Source organism: Schistocerca gregaria, chromosome 1, assembly GCF_023897955.1.
Source record: "Schistocerca gregaria isolate iqSchGreg1 chromosome 1, iqSchGreg1.2, whole genome shotgun sequence".
In the NCBI taxonomy this organism is placed as follows: Eukaryota; Metazoa; Arthropoda; class Insecta; order Orthoptera; family Acrididae; genus Schistocerca; species Schistocerca gregaria.
The window spans coordinates 1098625414-1098645860 of record NC_064920.1 but is presented as its reverse complement, the minus strand read 5'-3'; the positions used below and the strand labels follow the sequence as shown (position 1 = coordinate 1098645860).

General features: G+C 39.7%; 1 protein-coding gene across 9 annotated transcripts in view; it reads right to left on the bottom strand.

Annotated features, from left to right (window-relative positions):
• Positions 1–20447, bottom strand: part of LOC126282287 (translation initiation factor eIF-2B subunit delta-like) — a 111891-nt gene continuing 91444 nt past the window's right edge. For all 9 annotated transcript variants that reach the window (XM_049981950.1, XM_049981970.1, XM_049981977.1 and 6 more), the window contains one exon: positions 1–838. In XM_049981950.1, coding sequence (XP_049837907.1) covers positions 657–838 — 182 coding nt within the window. In that variant the 3' untranslated portion in view covers positions 1–656. The remainder of the gene's footprint in view (positions 839–20447) is intronic.

Below are 20447 nucleotides of genomic sequence, written 5' to 3'. Positions count from 1 at the left end.
TTCTTGATTACACAGTTATTTTATTACAGTCTAACTGCCCAAATTTTTTTCAGTTCTGTTGTGAATAAAAGTAAAACAAGATACCTATCCTTGGCATATATGACATTACAGAAATTTTAATAACTAAACAAATTTAGTTTTTGTACCACTTACTTTACTAGAACCAAAATTTAAACAACATATTACAAGAAAAATATATTTAACAAACACAACATAATATCAATACAAATGGTGTATGAAACAAGAGTAACAGAAACAGAATCAGCACTGAGATATCCATGGCTACTGGCTCTTGATAACAAGATCAGTTTCAATACAGGGGAATACTGGGAAGAGACATTCCCTTGACAGTCTTATTTTCCATGTATATTATTTTACTACCATGTTTCTGAAGTTATTTACATTGTAATAAGTACAGTCTTACTTTGCTGTTGTACTGTGTCAGTACATAAGTAATCATAATTATTTGACAACTTTCTTTTAATCACATATAAAGTTAATAACATTTTTGATTTTACTTTCTTGGCACTCTCACTCAAACAATGTTATTATTGACATGGAAGCTTTGTTGAAACAAAAACTAGTAGCTGCAGAACAAAGGCAAACTGTAGATTAGCAGAACGCTAATTATTTAACTCTCATGCCAGTGTCAGACCTCAAAAGCCAGCCTCAGATGGTTTAATGCGCAATATTACAGGAACACTGGTACAGGGCAGAATAGCAAGTTCTGTGACAACTGCTGTTACAAGATCTGGTGGAGTCACATCATACGTGAGATTCAGAGGTGTCAAGCAGCCAACTTCATGCCATCCTCGCACACCTAAAGCATCGGGGTCACCTGCAAAAAAGAAGGAAAAAAACAAACTTTTATTACATTTCTCTAATAATTGTTTTCGGATACAAGTATTACAAACGATTAAGAGCCACATATCCTCGGGCTGGAGTGTCCTGTTGTTCCATTTTAACCTCCTTCAACCAATTCCTCTCCCTCCCTACTGGAAGAAACTAATAGTTTCAAAATCTGGGACAGTGTCGTCAGTTTTATCTACAATACTAAATATTTGACCTTGTGAAAGTATGTAGTGCCCAGGAATCCTCTCATAATTTATTACTTTTCTTGACAATTTTATTTTTCATGCAATGCACCACCAGGGTGTATACGTGGATGAGGGAAAAAAATTCCAGGACTTTTCCCAGTTAAAAATACACTTTCTCCCAGATGAAAATATACTTTTCCCATGTTAAGTAATAGTATACTTTTCCTCGGAACTGTAAAACTTATAAATCCTTTCAATGGTTGTAGTTTTATACACTGGCGTAGAATTTCCTGGCAGTTTAGAAAACAAAACTCGGGGTGGGGGACACGTTTTGGAAAGATGTCTGATGTGCAGCACCATGTACACTGTGTATTTCGTATTGTGAAAATATAAATTCGAATTCCACCAAACACCGTATGTTACTTTCTCAAGGATTGAGATCGGGATTGCGATGTGCTTTTGTAAGCCAGTCGTAGCACATGTCAAGCGATCTCCCCAGCCGATGACAGCGGATATTCAGAGCATAGGACACGTGATGTAGTCAGCCAATAGTAACATCACTGTTAAGTAGCGTGAACACACAAATAGGGAAAGGTAATGGTTTAAATTAATATACATAGTGCTGCTTAAAGTAAAGAAAAGCTTTCATGTAGCCTATAATATTGGCCTCTAAGATTAAAAAGCTTGCACATATAATGTTGATCTTTTTTTGCGCATGTTACACTAAGATACATCACACAAATGTGGCAGTAAAATTTTTGACGACGACATAAATGTCTGATCTTCTGGGCTCGAAAATATTCTAAATGGTCATTCTCAAATATTTCAATTTTCAATGAGAGTCAAATGCTCTGTGATTTAAGAAATTCATCGGACATTGGCAGACAGAGTTCATCTTGTGTAAAAGGAAATTTACTTTACTAACGCTTTTCAAACAACCACTCGGAATATTTTCCCGCGACCTGTTAGAAATAAGATTCGTTTCAGCAGATGATCAGCTGCGATGGCGCAGGAAGCCCGTATGTTTGTACGTGTAAAACATTAAAAGATCTTACATTATGTCACAAAAGAGACAAGATGTTAAGAGGATACTCCAAAAGCATGGGAATTTTGTGAACCCTACTAAGATGCATAATGCAGCTTAAAGTGCACATTCCTATGTCCAGCTTCAGATGTAAATTTTCTTGGAGTGCCAGTATCGCATTATCTCATGTTTGGTTTTTCATTATGGCTTAATGCCACACATGCTAGACAATGAAAACATGAACTTGAAATGTAGCGAACAGTTGAAACTAGACAATAGTGTGGAATTAAACACTTCGTTTCAAATAAATTAACTGCCTCAGCAGAAAAGATTAATAAAAGTCAAATATCTTTAACAAACCGACCAAGATAACTTCATTGTTCTGCAAGGCGATTAACACTTTATTGCCAGAAAGGTAGAAATAAAATCAAATCTGAAACTAATAACTATTTTAGCCTTCCGTAATTATGTGAATGTATTTTAATTCACTTGATAGCTCCCAACCACAGAAATCTGTTATATTTTAATTTGACTTGAGAACAACAAACAAAGAGGAAACAGCAAAACCACTTAACGTAAACATGGGTCACGTGGAGAATACCACCTCCCCACAACAACTGGACTGCTCTGTGCATCAGGTCCGGATCTTCGATATTTTCGAACCGGGCCAATATTAAATAGTGGCGCTATCCCTCCCTCGAGCGTTTGAGGTAGAAATTTAAAAAATCGACTTTTCAAAAATATCTTCATATTGTAGTGCACACCTTTCTTACGAGTCTGAAACACAAAACATATATGATCGAGGGAACGTAAGACATGTTATTTGGTCTTAAGTGTGCCGAAGTGCAGTGTCACGCTCCTTCACAGAATTCTTCAATTGCACATCTCTGTATTTCGCTCTGTGGTATTCAAACATGCTATAGTTTGTAATGGGTGCCATAAAACTATATTCAAGCTAGAGGAAATTAACATTTCGTATCGTGCCTCTCCTGCTCCCAGTCAGCCGGTTTGACATTCTGGCCCTCTTTAAAAAATCTCAAAATTTGTAGTGTATGGGATTATTTGTAACCGGGAGGACAAGAACTCTTCAGAAAATTTTCGGGCATTGCTACCTATTTGCTAATAACTTGCTGTTCTGTGTGACATAAAATTAAATATGGGATACATAAAAGGAGTAAAGACAAGAGACAAGCAAGACATTTCTTCAATCCTTAAGTCCTAGCTCTTTTTTCTCTCAAATCTTGCCATGGCTTTATATGGTGTACTTTCCTTTCTGGGAAAGAATCTATTACCTCATCAAAGTTCGTCAAACGTTTTGCTACATGAAAAAATGCAGAAAAGCTGTTAATACAAATAGTACCCAAATAGTCTGCTAGATAAAACAAAATTGACCTGCCTAATATTGCAGCAACTGTTACACACACCAAATAAACGACACTGTTTTGGCACAAACGGTCATTTTTGCAGCAGGACAGAATATAATTCACAAAGTACCAATATCAAATGCTACCAGGCCCACTACAAGCAAAAGGTTTTATATTAGGAAATAGTTTCACATTTCATTCATACTATCTAGCTTCTTAAGTATGAGATCGAAAAGTAATAGTACAAAATTCTTCTATAAATTTGGAATTGCCATACTCTTCCGTAATTTGTGTGCGTCTCCGTTTCTTCTCCTTCCTCATTCTAACAAACTGTCTTGTCACCACCAATTCTGTAGCTATTTCTGCCAGTGTCAAAATTTATTCTCTGGTTAACTTCACTAACCCTGCCACAATCAGCGGTTTAATGACTCCACATTTGTTCTCCGGTTAGGCGTTAATAAGTGTTCGTACAACGCATTTTCCGCACTACTCCCAGAATAGAACTTCAGCGGCTGCTAGCCGAGGACTGTATAACTGGCCCTTAGTAGTGTACCGGTCTGGCCAAAAATTTTCTGTCAAAATTTTATTTTCTTGGATACACGGAAAAGACAATACATAATCTTAGTTGCCTGTTATTCCTGTTATTCGTTTATTTCCACTCTGGTAGTCTGAATCTATGGAATTCGCTAGTAATTATAACAACGCTGATCATTTTCAAACCCAGTCAACCACATAAACAGCGATTGTCATTCGCCCTTTCGGGTTTATTCGCTCAGCTCGTATAAAAAATGGTGCAAATGGCTTTGAGCACTATGGGACGCAACTTCTGAGGTCATCAGTCCCCTAGAACTTAGAACTACTTAAACCTAACTAACCTAAGGACATCACACACATCCATGCCTGAGGCAGGATTTGAACCTGGGACCATAGTGGTCGCGCGGTTCCAGTCTGTAGTGCCTAGAACCGCTCGGCCACACCGGCTGGTGCTCAGCTCGTATAGACCCATCCCCTTTTGTGTGCAGGACAGTTTATTTCTAGATGCGACGGGGACTCCCCTGGCAGAGACATCGCGTACACTATGCACGCATTCAAAAATCAACTTACGATTCATTCAGAAATCAACTTAGACTTTGATCAAAAACTGTTTAAAAACCAACAGGGAGGCGTTCAAAATCATATGAGTAATCGATAGATCAACGTGCGCTGGATGCTTGGTGCTTTATCAAACACGGTCTTTTTCCTCAATAATATGAATTTGGTGCCTCCTGCCCCCCACCCCTCTGAAACTGCCGCCTGGGACAGATAGATACCCCGGTTTGCCCCAGCCCCCTAGTTCCGGGGCTGTTGCGCTTACGTGAATCTGCCAGCTTAGGTGCACCAGTAAAATTTTTCCAGATAGCATCTGGCTGCTTGCTGCTATTGCTTATTCAGCTAACTGCCACACTTCTGTAGCCAGAAGCAGGAGAAGGTACAACTTTTATGCGACTCACCTGCACATGCACATAAGCTCGCTCGCAACTGCTCAAATAAGTCTAATGTAAACAGTTGTGACATCACGCTCATCGGAGGCAATTGGTTTTATTTTATTTTTTTCCCTCTCGTTCGTGTTTTACTGCTGCAGTGGTGAGATACAGTAATATTCTTTGTTAGAGTATTGGTTCTTACTAGTCAAAGTTACAAAATGTAACCAAAAACTAAAACAACAAAAAATTCCCGGGTTTTTCCCAGTTTTCTCCTGGATGAAAAAATTCCCAGATCTCCCAGTTGTCCCGGGTTGTATACACCCTGACCACGTTTTCTTTTTTTTAGCATTTTTTTTATCACATTTGTGGGTTATTTACTTGCTTGTCATTTGGTGATTTTTTTATTTAGTGTGTAGAGATCCCCCCAATTTAACAATAATCTCTCTCTAATTAGCAATATTTTTTCCTTTTTAACAGTCATGTGCCGTGTTACTCGTGATACTTGGCTAATCAGATGCTTAAAAATTTAGAAACCAACATTTACATAATGAATTTTTAATTCACTAAACACTTCTAGGTGATGACAAATGATTAATGCAAGCACATATGCTTTCATACTTAGCACTCTGAGTATTGTTCTCACTGCCGACAATCACATTATTCCACTCAGCATGCTGACATCGACTCAAGTCTAAACATATGAAATACACAGCTAGCTTCCTAATATAGCCTCACATTCACCCCACTAAACCGTTTTCCAAATTTATCAAAATTTTGGAAAACAAATGGAAAACCTTTAAGGTCTATTCTTTTCATTATTTTGTCATCAAATACATCAACCTTATAAAGTCAGTGTCCCTTCACCAAGAAATGGCAATACCTAAAAAAAAATTTCACAACATTTTGGGTGAATTCTTTAATGAGCTAGAGAGAGAGAGAGAGAGAGAGAGAGAGAGAGAGAGAGAGAGAGAGAGAGAGAGAGCACACACACATGCCCCAACCCCCCCCCCCCCCCCCCGCCCCCCAATATTGATACCTAATGAAAACAAGATTACTTACTTTTTGCATGCTCTGTATAACACAGTCACATGGTCATGAAATAAAATAAAAAAAAAAAAAAAAAAAAAAAAAAAAAAAAAAAAAAAAATTAAAAATATTGAAAATCCCTCAAAGTTTCACTTTCACGCATACAAAATCACTGTTTATTTGTGTGATGACATGTCTGTGTGTCATTGTTGGTACGTCTGGGTGACCACGTTACTGGAACACGATATTTGTAGTATACAGACATAGCCAGCTGATTTGATTCGAGTGGACCAAGATCAACATTCCTGCACGTATCAACCAGCAACGACTGCGTGGCTGACAGATGGCCCCCAGGCGTACGCAAAGTTGCGCCAGAGTGTGGCGCAAGCAGACTCGTGCTTCATCTTCACAAGGATGATGTAAAATTAATCTCCCACTCTGATTTCACTACTGTCCGAAAATCCTTAGATTCGTGACCTTGTTCATTTTGCTGTTATCATGATCTCTATTTATTTTGATAATTACTTCCATTTTTCAGGCATAAGGAGTAATTTGCAGTAGTTATCACTTAACTTCACAGTCCATTGAATACTTCCTTCATAGGTTGTGTGGTTCCTCCTTGACTCTCCACAAGGCGTTCTTTTCTGCCTAAGGTTGGCATGTAAACTGTTCTCTTAACCATCACTTTTACTTTTAGACTTATGATTTAGGTTTATTCTTCCTCACACTCTTCTCAACTGAAGATTGTCCTCATCACTTGTTGCCACTTTTTAAGATATCAGTGCAGGTAAGCAGAAACTGTACAGTCATATACCAAGTCACTCATTAGACTTGGATTATGTGAGCCACAAAGATTTAGAAAACAACAGTTAAATCAAAGCTTTTTATTTCACTAAACATTTATTTCTGATGACAAATGATTAACACACAACTGTGCTTTTTCTCCTTCTTACATACTTAGCACTCCAGCTACTTTTCTAACTTCCAACAATCACATTATTCCGTTTGATCCACTAGTCTTGACTCAACTCTACAGGGTGGTCCATTGATAGTGACTGCGCCAAATATCTCACTAAATAAGCACCAAACGAAAAAACTACAAAGAACAAAACTCATCTAGCTTGAAGAGGGAAGCCAGATGGCGCTATGGTTGGTCCACTAGACGGTGCTTCCATAGGTCAAACTGATATCAACTGCGTTTTTTTAAATAGGAACCCCCATTTCTTTATTACATATTCGTGTAGTACGTAAAGAAATATGAATGTTTTAGTTGGACCACTTTTTGCATTTTGTGATAGGTGGTGGCTCAATAGTCACAAACGTACAAGTACGTGGTATCACGTAACATTCCGCCAGTGCAGACGATATTTGCTTCGTGATACATTACCCATGTTAAAATGGAGCATTTACCAACTGCGGAAAAGGTCGATATCATGATGATATATGGCTATTGTGATCAAAATGCCCAACGGGTGTGTGCTGTGTATGCTGCTCGCTATCCTGGACGACATCATCCCAGTGTCTGGACCGTTCGCTGGATAGTTACCGTATTTAAGGAAACAGGAAGTGTTCAGCCACATATGAAATGTCAACCACGACCTGCAACAAATGATGATGCCCAAGTAAATGTTTTAGCTGCTGTCACAGCTAGTCCGCACATCAGTAGCAAACAAACTGCGCGAGAGTCAGAAATCTCAAAAACGTCGGTGTTGAGAATGCTACATCAACAATGATTGCACCCGTACCATATTTCTATGCACCATGAATTGCATGGCGACAACTTTGAACATCGTGTACAGTTCTGACACTGGGCACAAGAGAAATTACGGGATGATGACAGATTTTCTGCACGCGGTCTATTTAGCGATGAAGCGTCATTCACCAACAGCGGTAACGTAAACCGGCATAATATGTGCTATCAGGCAACAGAAAATCCATGATGGCTGCGACAAGTGGAACATCAGCGACCTTGGCGGGTTAATGTATGGTACGGCATTATGGGAGGAAGGATAATTGGCCCTATTTTATCAATGGCAATCTAAATAGTGCAACGTATGCCGGTTTCCTACGTAATGTTATACCGATGTTACTAAAAGATGTTTCACTGCATGACAGAATGGCAATGTACTTCCAATGTGATAGACGTCCAGCACAAAACTTGTGTGCAGTTTAAGCGGTATTGAATAGCGTATTTCCTGACAAGTGGATTGGTTGTCGAAGCACCATACCATGTTCACCGGATCTGACGTCCCCGGATTTCTTTCTGTGGGGGAAGTTGAAGGATATTTGCTATCGTGACAACATGCATCAGCACATTGTCAATGCATGTGCGAACATTACGTAAGGCGAACTACTTGCTGTTGAGAGGAATGTTGTTACACATATTGCCAAATGCATTGAGGTTGACGGACATAATTTTGAGCATTTATTGCATTAATGTGGTATTTACAGATAATCACACAGTAACAGCATATGTTCTCAGAAATAATAAGTTTACAAAGGTACATGTATCAAATTGGAACAACCGAAATAAAATGTTCAAATGTACCTACATTCTGTATTTTAATTAAAAAAACCTACCTGTTACCAACTATTCGCCTAAAATTGTGAGCCATATGTTTGTGACTATTACAGTGCCATCCATCAAAAAGCGAAAAAAGTGGTCCCACTATAACATACATATTTCTTTACGTACTACATGAATATGTAATAAAAATGGGGATTCCTATTTTTTAAAAATGCAGTTGATATCAGTTTGACCTACGGCAGCACCATCTAGCAGGCCAACCATAGTGCCATCTGATTTTCCCCTTCAAGCTAGACAAGTTTCATTCTTTGCAGTTTTTTTGTTTGACACTTATTTCGTGAGATATTTGGCCCAGTCACGATCAATGGACCACCCTGTATACATAATCCAAAGACCTCAAATGTACAGATGGCTTACTACCATAAACTTACACCAGCAAATATCTTTTTCTATATCTGGTGTACTTTTTTCATTGTTTAGCATTTTTTTTTCTTTGCTGTCCACTTTCATTCTTCAACAGTCTTTCCTCTTTGTTCTGTGGTTGTGTTTCCTTGTTCCTAGACCAATTATTCTTGTGTGGCTTCTGTCTTTCTGCATTTAGCAATCTTTTCTCATTTCCTTGGAGACTTACACTATTGTCCCAAACTCTCACATGATGCGTCCCTGACAAGTAACATAACCCAATGAAATTTAGTTTGCACACAGGACAAAATGCTAAGTGTAATACAGAAGATAACTTAAAGAAATATGCAGTGAGACGAACAGAAATGATAATTTAATAAAACACAGTGATTATATGGAAGTCATCACGATTTATGGTGGTTCCCTGGACATTACAATGGGCAGGATGTGATTCTTAATAGTGTGTGTGATCACAATAGACAGCAATGCAGCTCCCATGCTGAGTTCCTGTAGTAGAACACTCTACTCTTCCACGTGTACAGTTGACAACTGTTCACTGGTCACTTGTGCATGTGGACACACTGCAACACACCCCATCGCATCTCACTTGCACTTAGAGGGCAATTCAGTTGAGGGAATTGGCAGGTCAGCCAATTCGTTGAATATCTTCATTTCAAGAGTAGTTCCACCAGCTCTGTTTGAAGTGGTCATGCATTGTTATCCACAAGGGCTGCATGCACACCTGAAAAGACCGACATGGGGAAGGAGTATACTGTTGCAAAAATGTTTAAAAGCGAGTACAATGTTTTCAAAGATTTGGAGGTTTGTACAGCCCGCAACATTACACCCCCTTAACAAAAAAACTGGATCAGCAAAATGAAATCATGTTAACAATGCAACAACGTTCCTGGGTGCTTCTGCCTCTTACCGTATGAGGATACATCCTGGATCACTACTCAGACTGAATCTGCTCTCATCTGAGAAGAGCATGCGACCCCACTACTCACTGGCCCAGTTCCTATACCTTTGGCATGCTCGCAAATCAGCCGCCCATGTGGGGATGTCAATGGAGCAAAACATACTGATCACCAGGCAAAGAGACCATATCAATGCGGTAGCTGCACCACAGTGACATGTGGCAATCCATATTTTTGCCTTCAGGGCTTTTTTTTTTTTTACATAGGAATTCTTTTTGCCTCATTACCAATCTCCTCCTACCCCCATTAGGAAATCCCTTTCCCTATTTGAATATAATCTTATTGTTTAATTATCTCTTTCCATACCATTCTGTTTCTTTGTCTGGCTACCTTCTTCCTCAATTTGGTGTCTGCCTCCGTAGCGTAGCAGTAGCATAATCACCTACCACCACGCAGGGGACCCGGGTTCGATTCCCAGCAGGGGACTGGGTGTTGTGTATCCATCATTATTGACTCGCAAGTCGCTGATGGGGCGTCACCTAAAAAGGACTTGCAATAAAGCACCTGAACTCCCCCCCAACAATGCCATACGATCATTTCCCTCACTTTGGTGATTTTTTTTCTCTCTCACATATTAACAATTTTTTATCTGACTACTACTATCCTGTGTTTAGCTGTCTTTTACCATTTCCATTTCAGTAATCTTTACACTACAGTTACCTGATGTTCTCTTGTCTGTTATTTTCTACACGTTCATTCAGCACCTCTTATCTCTGTACAGAAATCCCTCACCTTCTGTAACCTTTTATCTCAATATAGTTATACTTCCAGCAGTCCAAGTTACCCCTCATTCTTTTACATATTTAATGTTTCCTAAGCCTAAACCTAAGATTGTCTGTGGGCCCCTCACATCCTGGGGTCTGAATGACATGTCCTTCCTTTTTTAACATTCCTCAACCTATCCTGTCTCTTTCCTGAGGAAGGAACTAGATGACATCTTTGTGATCTGGACTCATGGTGAAGAAACACTCCTTAATTTCCTCCATAACCTCAACTCCCTTTCCAATCTGAATTTCACCTGGTCCTTTTCCAAAACCCAAGCCACCTTCCTGGATGTTGACCTTCATTTTGTTGAACCTCACATCCACACCTCTGTCCATATCAAACCCACAAACAAACAACAGTACCTTCACTTTGATAGCTGCCATCCATTCCACATCAAACGCTCCCTTCCCCACAGCCTAGGTATTCGTGGCAAACGTATCTGCTCCAGTGACGAATCCCTCAACAATTACACCAATAACCTGACCAGTGCTTTCCTCTCCCGCAACTATCCTACAGACCTTGTCCACAAACAGATCTCCCGGGCAATACATTCCTCCCCGTCCAACAACAATGTTCCTACCCGCAGACCACACAGAAGCATCCCCCTTGTCACCCAATATTATCCTGGCCTCGAATACATCAATAAATTACTCCACCAGGGATATGACTTTCTCAAGTCAACCCCTGAAATGAGATCATCCCTTGACAAAATTCTCCCCACACCACCCAGAGTTGCCTTTCGTCGCCCCCCTAACCTCCGTAACATCCTTGTTAAACCCTACAATATTCCCAGGCTACCTTCTCTACCCAGCGGTTCCTACCCCTGTAACCGACCCCGTTGCAAAACCTGCCCCATGCATCCCCCCACAACCATCTACTCCAGCCCCGCTACTGGTAAAACACACACAATTCAAGGCAGAGCCACGTGTGAAACCACACATGTCATTTATCAGCTGACATGCCTGCACTGCACAGCCTTTTACATTGGTATGGCAACAACTAAACTGGCTGAGCGCATGAACGGACACAGACGAACTGTCCGCCTAGGAGATGTCCAATACCCAGTAGCGGAGCATGCCCTCCAGCATAATTCTAGGGACCTAGGAACCTGCTGCACCGTATGTGCCATTTGGCTTCTCCCACCCAACACCAGTCCCTCTGAACTGCGGAGATGGGAACTTGCACTCCAACACATCCTTTCATCCCGCCATCCCCCTGGACTGAACCTACGTTAAACAACCTCACTCCCATTTACTCTTCAGTCTTCTCCTCTTTCCCTTTCCTCTTTAGCCATTCATGCATCTTTTCATACCACATCTTTATACTATATACCTCTTTACTTCTGTATGCATCCTCTTTGATTTGAAGCTGGCACGGTACCTACAGTAGAATATCTTTGGTTTCCCTCTGACAACCATGCCTCCATCCTTGCTACCCTCCCTGTTTTCCTTTCCCTGTTGCTTCATAACCTGGGTTGTGAGTAACTAAATCCACTTTCCCTTCTTCCCTTTCTTTCCCCTCTCTCCTCCCTGATGAAGGAACATTTATTCCGAAAGCTAGGAACTTAAATTTTCGGTTGTTTTTTGTGTATCTATCGGCTGTACTGAGCTGAGGTAAGTACTGGCCAGTCCCTCTATCTCTTTGTTAGTATTTGTTTCACATCTTTATATGAGATTTTCCATTAATTATCTGAAGGAACTAATAGAGATTCCTGGATGGAATATTACATAAAAGAAAGGAAAGGCAACTGCTCACCCATATCTGACTGATGAGTGGTGCATGGAAACAGCAGCAGAAAACTATTTTATACTAGCTCTCTCTCTCTCTCTCTCTCTCTCTCTCTCTCTCTCTCTCTCTCGTAGAAGGTAGAAGTACATCCAAAAGCACCAGCCCATGGGCCCTTGTGCCCTGTGTGTTTTTCCTTTATTTCACAAAGCAATAGTTATGACAACTATGATAAGTCTTGTCAGCAGTATTGAGTATTTTGCCTTTTGAAGGAAAGTCCTGGCCAGAAATTCTGTCTCAAGATTTTACATGAAAGACACTAGGCCACTGTCGTGCATTTTTCACACAGTGGTTGATGAAGACCGACAGTTCCCCTGCCTGTCTTTAGGACCTGTATGGCTGAAATAATGGACAGTGAAAGCCAACTGGATCAGAGGTAAGTTGCTGGCCCTCAGACTTCTCCTATCCCTGAATGGTTCCCTTGTTTCAGAAGCAAATGGGCCGGGTAAGTGAGCATGCCAGTGTAATATAAAGTCTCTTGTATCCTATTCCACATATGCTGAGAACCTGAAGTACACTAGGCTCAACAGTGAGCTGGTCTGGGCAACAAGATGCTGATGCTTTGGAAGCACCTCCAACACATGGTTCCGACTAACAACAGCTGGCTACTTTATTACTGCTGGTTAGTAGCTGCAGGCACTACTCTGACAATCAATCCCCCCCCCCCCCCTCCCTCCCCAAGGGGGGTCATTTTTTCAACCTACATTCTGAACTGCTGGTTGAATGGTTAGTGGGCAACCTCTCACTTGACAGCTGATATACCACAGGCAATTATCTGACAAGATGTTTAGTAAAATAGGGAAGTCCCAGATTTCCCAGTTTCCTGGGTGGAAATAAACTTTTTCCTTGTTAAGTGACAGTACTCTTTCCCTTGGAGCTGCAAACTTATCAATCTTTTTCTGGCACTTTAGGAGACTAGATGTGCAGCAACATGTACGCTGCATATTTTCTTATTACAAAAGTATGGGTGCTAATTCCAGCATATACAGCACATTTGTTTCCGAAGCATTGAAATTGATATGGTGATGCACTTTTGTCAGCCCATCACAGCTCATCATTTGATTAGTAAGCCAATAGAACTCTTAGGTAATGTGTGTTACCCCTTCAGATACATCAAACACAAATGTGCCAGTGAAATTTTAAATAATGACATAAATGGCTGGTCTTCTGGGCCCAAAAATTTTCTAAGTGGTTGGTGCTCAAAGTATTAAGTTTTGAATGTCAGTCAAATGCTCTTCGATTTAAGAAATTCATCACAAATTCCCACACATAATGTAATTCACAATATAATGCTTCTCAAACCATGATTTGAAATATTTTCCCGTGAACTATTAGAAATAGGATTGTTTGAACAGTTGCCAGAGTGCACCAGAAAACAGGCATTACTGCACATGTGCAGCTACTGTGACACAGGAAACTTGTGCTTAGTGTTTAATCTGTGCATAAGCCTTCATCAGTCGCATTTCTGTTTGGAATTTTGTCAGTAGTGGGGCATCACATGACTATGTGCAGTATGTTGCTCAGGGGCTGACATACGAGGTTAATGTACTTAAGGCAATTGTTTTTTCATAGCCTATCTCCATAAGGAATCAAAAATAAGAAAACAGTCCTTGGAATAATATTCGTTTCAAAACTAGACTCTACAACTCAAAGTACCTTAATATTTTGCTAATAAGAAGGAATACTACACACACACACACACACACACACACACACACACACACACACACACACACACACACACACAGAATTACTAGCTTTCGCAACCGATGGTTGCTTCTTCAGGAAGGAGAGGGAAAGACGAAAGGATGTGGGTTTTAAGGGAGAGGGTAAGGAGTCATTCCAATCCCGGGAGCGGAAAGACTTCCCTTAGGGGGAAAAAAAGGGACAGGTGTACACTTGCACACACACACCTGCCCTTTTTTTTCCCCCCTAAGGGAAGTCTTTCCGCTCCCGGGATTGGAATGACTCCTTACCCTCTCCCTTAAAACCCACATCCTTTCGTCTTTCCCTCTCCTTCCTGAAGAAGCAACCATCGGTTGCGAAAGCTAGTAATTCTGTGTGTGTGTGTTTGTGTGTTTTGTTCATTGTGCCTGTCTGCCGGCGCTTTCCCGCTTGGTAAGTCTTGGAATCTTTGTTTTTAATATATATTTCCCATGTGGAAGTTTCTTTCTATATAAAGATCCACCCCCAGTTGTTTGCATATGCCAGAAGTACAAACAGTTAGTTTTTCATGTCTTTTTCAAACAGTATATAAAATTAACACAGTTATCTGTTATTTGTGAAAGCAAGAAACTATAACTGGCTGTTTGTAATCTACCCAATGAGTAAATATAAGGTCTTGTGGTGAGTTACAATAATAAAACATGGTGTGCTGCCAGTTATAAATTATTGAAGAATGGCATTCTGTAAAATTAAGACAAAACAACACAAATTGAAAAATAACATCAAGTCTAGTGGAGGTACGAGACAAGTTCTGAAGCACATCTTGTGACAGAAGGCAGATTTGTAAAACTCTGTTAAAGCTGTCAACATATTTGAGACAAAATATTTTATTCAATACTTCTGAGCCTGCATGTTTAGCATGTTCAAGTAAACATTTGCTTGTGTTCATATGTCTATAGCGTTAAGAGGTCTTACATTAGATCATAAAAGAAACATCAGAATACTCCTAGAGCATCAAAATTTCGTAAACCACACTAAAATGCATAATTCAGAGTTAAGTGCGCATTCGTATGTCCAGATTCACAATGAAGTAGGCCAATACCTGAAAATAAGCTTTTTAGTACGTTTTCTGAGACGCCAATTTTCTTGGAGTTCCCGTACTGCATAATCTTATGTTTGTTCTTTTTGAGGTTATGCCATTTGTGCCAGAAGATGAAAATGTACATTTGAAATTCACCAAACAGTTGAAACTAGCAAATAGTGCTAAATGAAACACTTTAGTTTCAAATAAGTTGGCTGCCTCTGCAGGAAAGATGAATTGTTTTAGCAAATCAACAAAAATAACTTCATTACTCTGCAAGACGATTAATGCTAATGATTGCCAACAATGTGGAAATAAAATAAGAAGACTGAAAATTATAACATATTTCAGTCTTCTGTAATAATGTGAATGTATTTTAATTCAGTTGATAGCTCCCAGCCATAGAAATTCATACAACCCCCCCACCATCCCATTTGATGTGAAATATCAACACAGAGAAAACAGCAAAATCACTAAATGTTAACTTGAGTAACGTAAAGGCTATCTCCCCCCACCCTCACCACCACCACCACCACCACCACCACCACCACCACCACCACAACAACAACAACAACAACAACAACTCGGTCTACTCTGTGCATGTGCAAATCTGGCAGCTTGGGTGCACTAGGAAAGTTTTTCTGGCTAGAATCTGGCTGCTTGCTGCTGCTGCTTACGCAGCTAGCAGTCTCACTTCCAGTAGCCAGGAGCAGTAGAGGGCACTGCTTATATGTAACTTCAGCACTGCACATATGCATAAGCCCACTAGCTACCGATCAAACAAAACTAATGTAAACAGTTGTGATGTCATGCTCAACGAAAGCAATTTTCTGTTACGAAGTATTGTATAGTTTTTGTCCTAAAGCCCTTGACACTTTTTGCTGTCGGGAGACGCTTGTGTCTACACTGTGCATTGTTGTTGTAAATGACATCATCTCTTTGCAATTTAAGTTTTATTTTGGTGTTTTTCTATTGTTTATATTTTATTGCTGCAGTATTACTCTGCGGCAGTGAGAGAGAGAGAGAGAGAGAGAGAGAGAGAGAGAGAGAGAGAGAGAGAGAGAGAGAGAAAGGAATCATGTCTTTGTCAGGCAGACATTTTTAACTGTCATCTTTTCTTGGCAACGGATGCTAGAGTAGTTAAGCATAAAGAGCAACTTACATTAGTTTATACTGTTACTGATTTAAAGCACTCCAAGTGTTGATGCAATATTGGTTAAAACCCAGCTGTCTAAAATCAATGGTTTACTTCCACAAAAGCTTCAGATTTATGTAAAGTATCTGAAGGGCGCACATCTTGTGATGTCAGTTTCCAGAGAGTGAAACAGATGTGTAAGAAAGGAATCTTCCAGAACTATTTTACATAGAACACTTCATAAAGAAATGAAATTGGGTTTGCAAAAGCACTATCAAATACGATTATAAGAATCTAAGGTTTTATGAATTATAAAAAAGATCTTAGATAAGAAAAAAGGGGGAGAGGGAGTATAAGGTTCCTAAGAATTATTCCTGAATTAAAGCACTAACATTAAATTTTAGGTTTGCAAATTTGAAGTTACAATATGTGATAATGCTGAAAGTTTTTTTTTTTTTTTTTAATGCTCACAGATCAGCTAGAACATTATAATTACCCTTCTAGATTGGTAATAAGTATATAAGTAATATAAGTATCAGTATTTCACATGGAGGACATAAGCAATACAAACACTACGTAGTTTGTGAGGTAATCGTGGAATGGGTAGCGCATAATAAGGTAATCCCTCACTTGACAACTGACAGATCAGAGACAATTTTCTGACACATGGTGTTTAGCAAAGCTTGGAATAGTTCTGTGGACACTGTTGTAATCCCCCTCCCCGACCTTCAACATAAAGTATGGTGAAGATTACCTTTACCAAAATTATTATAGAGGGACCTGAAGATGGTGTATTGTAACGTCGAAACCAGTTTGCTATAAACAACATCAGTAAATGCAGCTGATGGTGGTGTTGTTACTACATACTTAACACTAAATATAAATAAATAATACCATTGGCATCATGTGAAAAAGAGGAGAATAAGAAAGGTGACTAAGCAACTATTATGAAACTTATGAAGGTTGAAAACGAATGTCACAGAAACAGAGTGTTTCATCAAATGTTCATGAAGCCACTAGGAGACAACAAAGTGGTTTAAAAAACTTGTGTGTATGTGGCTGGATAAACTCGTCAAAAGGACCCTGGTATTTCAACAAGTACCCCCTAAGGCATACTCATATATGGTGTCCCAGAAATGTTGTGACAAACTTCTAGGGAGGTGGGGTACATAATAAGGATTCAGAATTGCACGGCAGCCCACAGCTGCAAAAGTCATCATACACCGCTAGGTGGTGCTGTACACGAGAGCATTGGATGGGAACACCACTTGCTTGAAGATGTTCCAACAAATATGGGTACAAAATGTTGTTCCATTGTGATGGGACACCTGCTCATTTTGGACTGGCTGTTTGTGTGCCTCTGAACAGATCATGCCTGCTTCGATGGATTGGGTGTGGTGGACATGTTCCCTGGCCCCAACGCTCACTGGGTTTACGAGCCCTGATTTCTTTCTGTGGGGAGCTGTGAAATCTCATGTATCATGATCCTGTGGAGTCTAAAATGGATCATGTAGCAGGAATTGTCTGCGCAGCTGCTACAATTAAAGAACCTCCTGGTGTAGCGACTGATGGTGCAAACTTTGAGCACGTGTTGGAACATTAGAGATGTGTTCATATCATACACCGTGTTCACTCATTAGATTTAAAATGATGTTTCAAATGAAGAATGCTTTTGTTTCCTTTTTGGTCTCTGACCTCTGCTACCAACTACCCAACCCATTTTGGACCATAGTTTGCTACGCAATTCTCAATCTTTATTATAAAGAAGGAAGTAGGCCATTCTAGCCCCTGGAAAGCAAAAATTTCTTACACTTCCTTCTGCACTGTGATGTCATGTAGAGGATCTGTGCATTCGGTAGAACATGGAAATCGTGATGTGCCTCCAAGGTAAATAACTCTTTTTGTGTCAATATGAGCATGAGTTACTGCAACTGCACCATGGTACAGGGCATTAGTGTTGCTCAAAAGATGAAAAATTCAAAGATGAGCTCTTGCAATGTGAATGAATAGTTTGATGCAAATGCACGGACATTTTCACGTCATGTGGCAGAAACTTAAAAATAATGCCTTTACCAAAACCAGTGGCATAGCGTAGTGTTCCTGACATGCTGAAAGTTGTGGGTTCAAATCCCTACATATGATACTACATTTTTATTTTTATTTTTACATATTTTCTGGAATAACTTGGATCATTCTTGTTATTTAGTTGATTGCTATAAAAATAATTTTTATTTCTAATGCTTTGCTGCATCATTTTAATTATAATATTAACTTTTTTATTTGTTCTCATGTTTTTTTCCTCTCATCCTTTCCTTATCTGAAACTTTTGTGATGTGATTTTTAATTACTTGTATTTATCTATCATAAAACTGGTATTTAATAAGCATATGAAAATACCAATCTATCGGGTACAAACAAAATAATCTACTTGTATTAGCTATGCAATGGTATTGACAACATATTTTTCGTTACAAGATGCACATGTTTTTTGACAGTAGTCATCATACAAACATTTAAAACATGAATTCTTGCTGCACTATGGACAAAATAACACAGAATAAGGTTTAAATAAAAGAAGACAGTTATTAATAAAACTAAATTCACGCAACACGAGGAATAGGAATAATGAATACAATAAATGAGCAAAAATATACAAGACCAAGGAAAAAAAATAGTATTTCTTTTTAGAGGTTTCCAATTCATTTAAGATTTATTGCTGCAACAGTTCCTATGGAGTACATGAGATGATTACATTTACAGTACGATAGCACAAGTGCTTCTGAGGTAGCAGGTATCAACTAATGCTGAAAACATCCATATCAGTATGTGATAAAGCCTCCAGGCCAGCAGTGCAGGTGCTGACACTGGCATCCAGTTGACCATAAAGATGGTGAATATTGTCCTGGGATAAGTTATGCCATGCATGCTTGATGTGTTGACATAGTTCTGTAAGAGATGCCACTTGAAGAGTCACTTCTTGTCCCATCATGTTCCACACATACCTGATTGGGGACAAGTCCAGAGGTCATGCTGGTCAAGGAAGTTGCTGCATATCTTGCAAAGAATACTGGAACAACCCATCACCTTCCTACTGCAAGAATGGCAAAAGAACAGGTCTAACAACATTCTGCTCATACCCAGCCCTGATTACCCCCCCCCCCCCCAATAAACACCAAAGTTTGTAGCTTATCATATTTCAGACAATAAGCCTGGGGTGGGGCCAGTAAGTTTTGGATCAATGCACTCTACAAGACAACATTCACCAGGTATATGCACTAAAGTCCACCTCTTGTGGCCAGGCAGGATCTGCTTTCATCGATGAAGACTGCGGTGCACCATTCCATCTTCAGAGTGGTCCTGTGACAGCACCAGTCAAGCAGTGCATGTCTATGCTGTGATGAGCAGAAGACGGGCTATAGGTGTGCATGTCTGTAGTCCCACTACTAATATCTGGTTCACAACAGTTCATGCTGACATGTCTGGTCTCACAAGCCCTCTCATCTGTGCTGTGGTAGCCGTACAATCAGCCATTGCTGCCCTTCACAATATGATGATCCTGGTGGGCACTCGTGCTGTGCAGACATACAGTACCATTTCTAAAGGTGAGAATGTCCACATGACCACCGATACCAGCATCGCTCCACAGCTGATACAATATGTCCAACTTGTGTGGTGCTCTAAAACGTCCATCTCACCACTCAGAAGGCCACAAATTAATTCCTTTCAAACTCGCTCAGTTGGCTGTAGAAAGTACAAGTTGGTCTCCGTGGCATGGTTGCCTGCTTGCTCCATGTTTGCATCACACTGAGCCTTCTCACTATGAGCATTCATATTAAAGAGCAGACACAAATGCCACTATGGTAACTATGCCACTATTCTGTCTGTTGATGGATGATGTTGAAACCATTATCAGTACACCTATCATCTCCCAAGTGGCATATGCCATCAGCGCATCCATGTTGTTTTGCCAGGTGCACTAAGTTTTGTTTTCCAGCAGTGTAAAATGATAAAATGGTAGAAATTAAATCAAAGTTAATACATAAAAAATATGGACATAGGTTCCAAATGAAAAAGTGCAAATAAAAAAATAATTTTAAATCAATATAATAACGATAAAAGTTATGCATATAAAAATAAAAAAGCACCTGATGAGATTGAATCACACAATCTTCAGCATATGATGAGTGTTTCTAAAC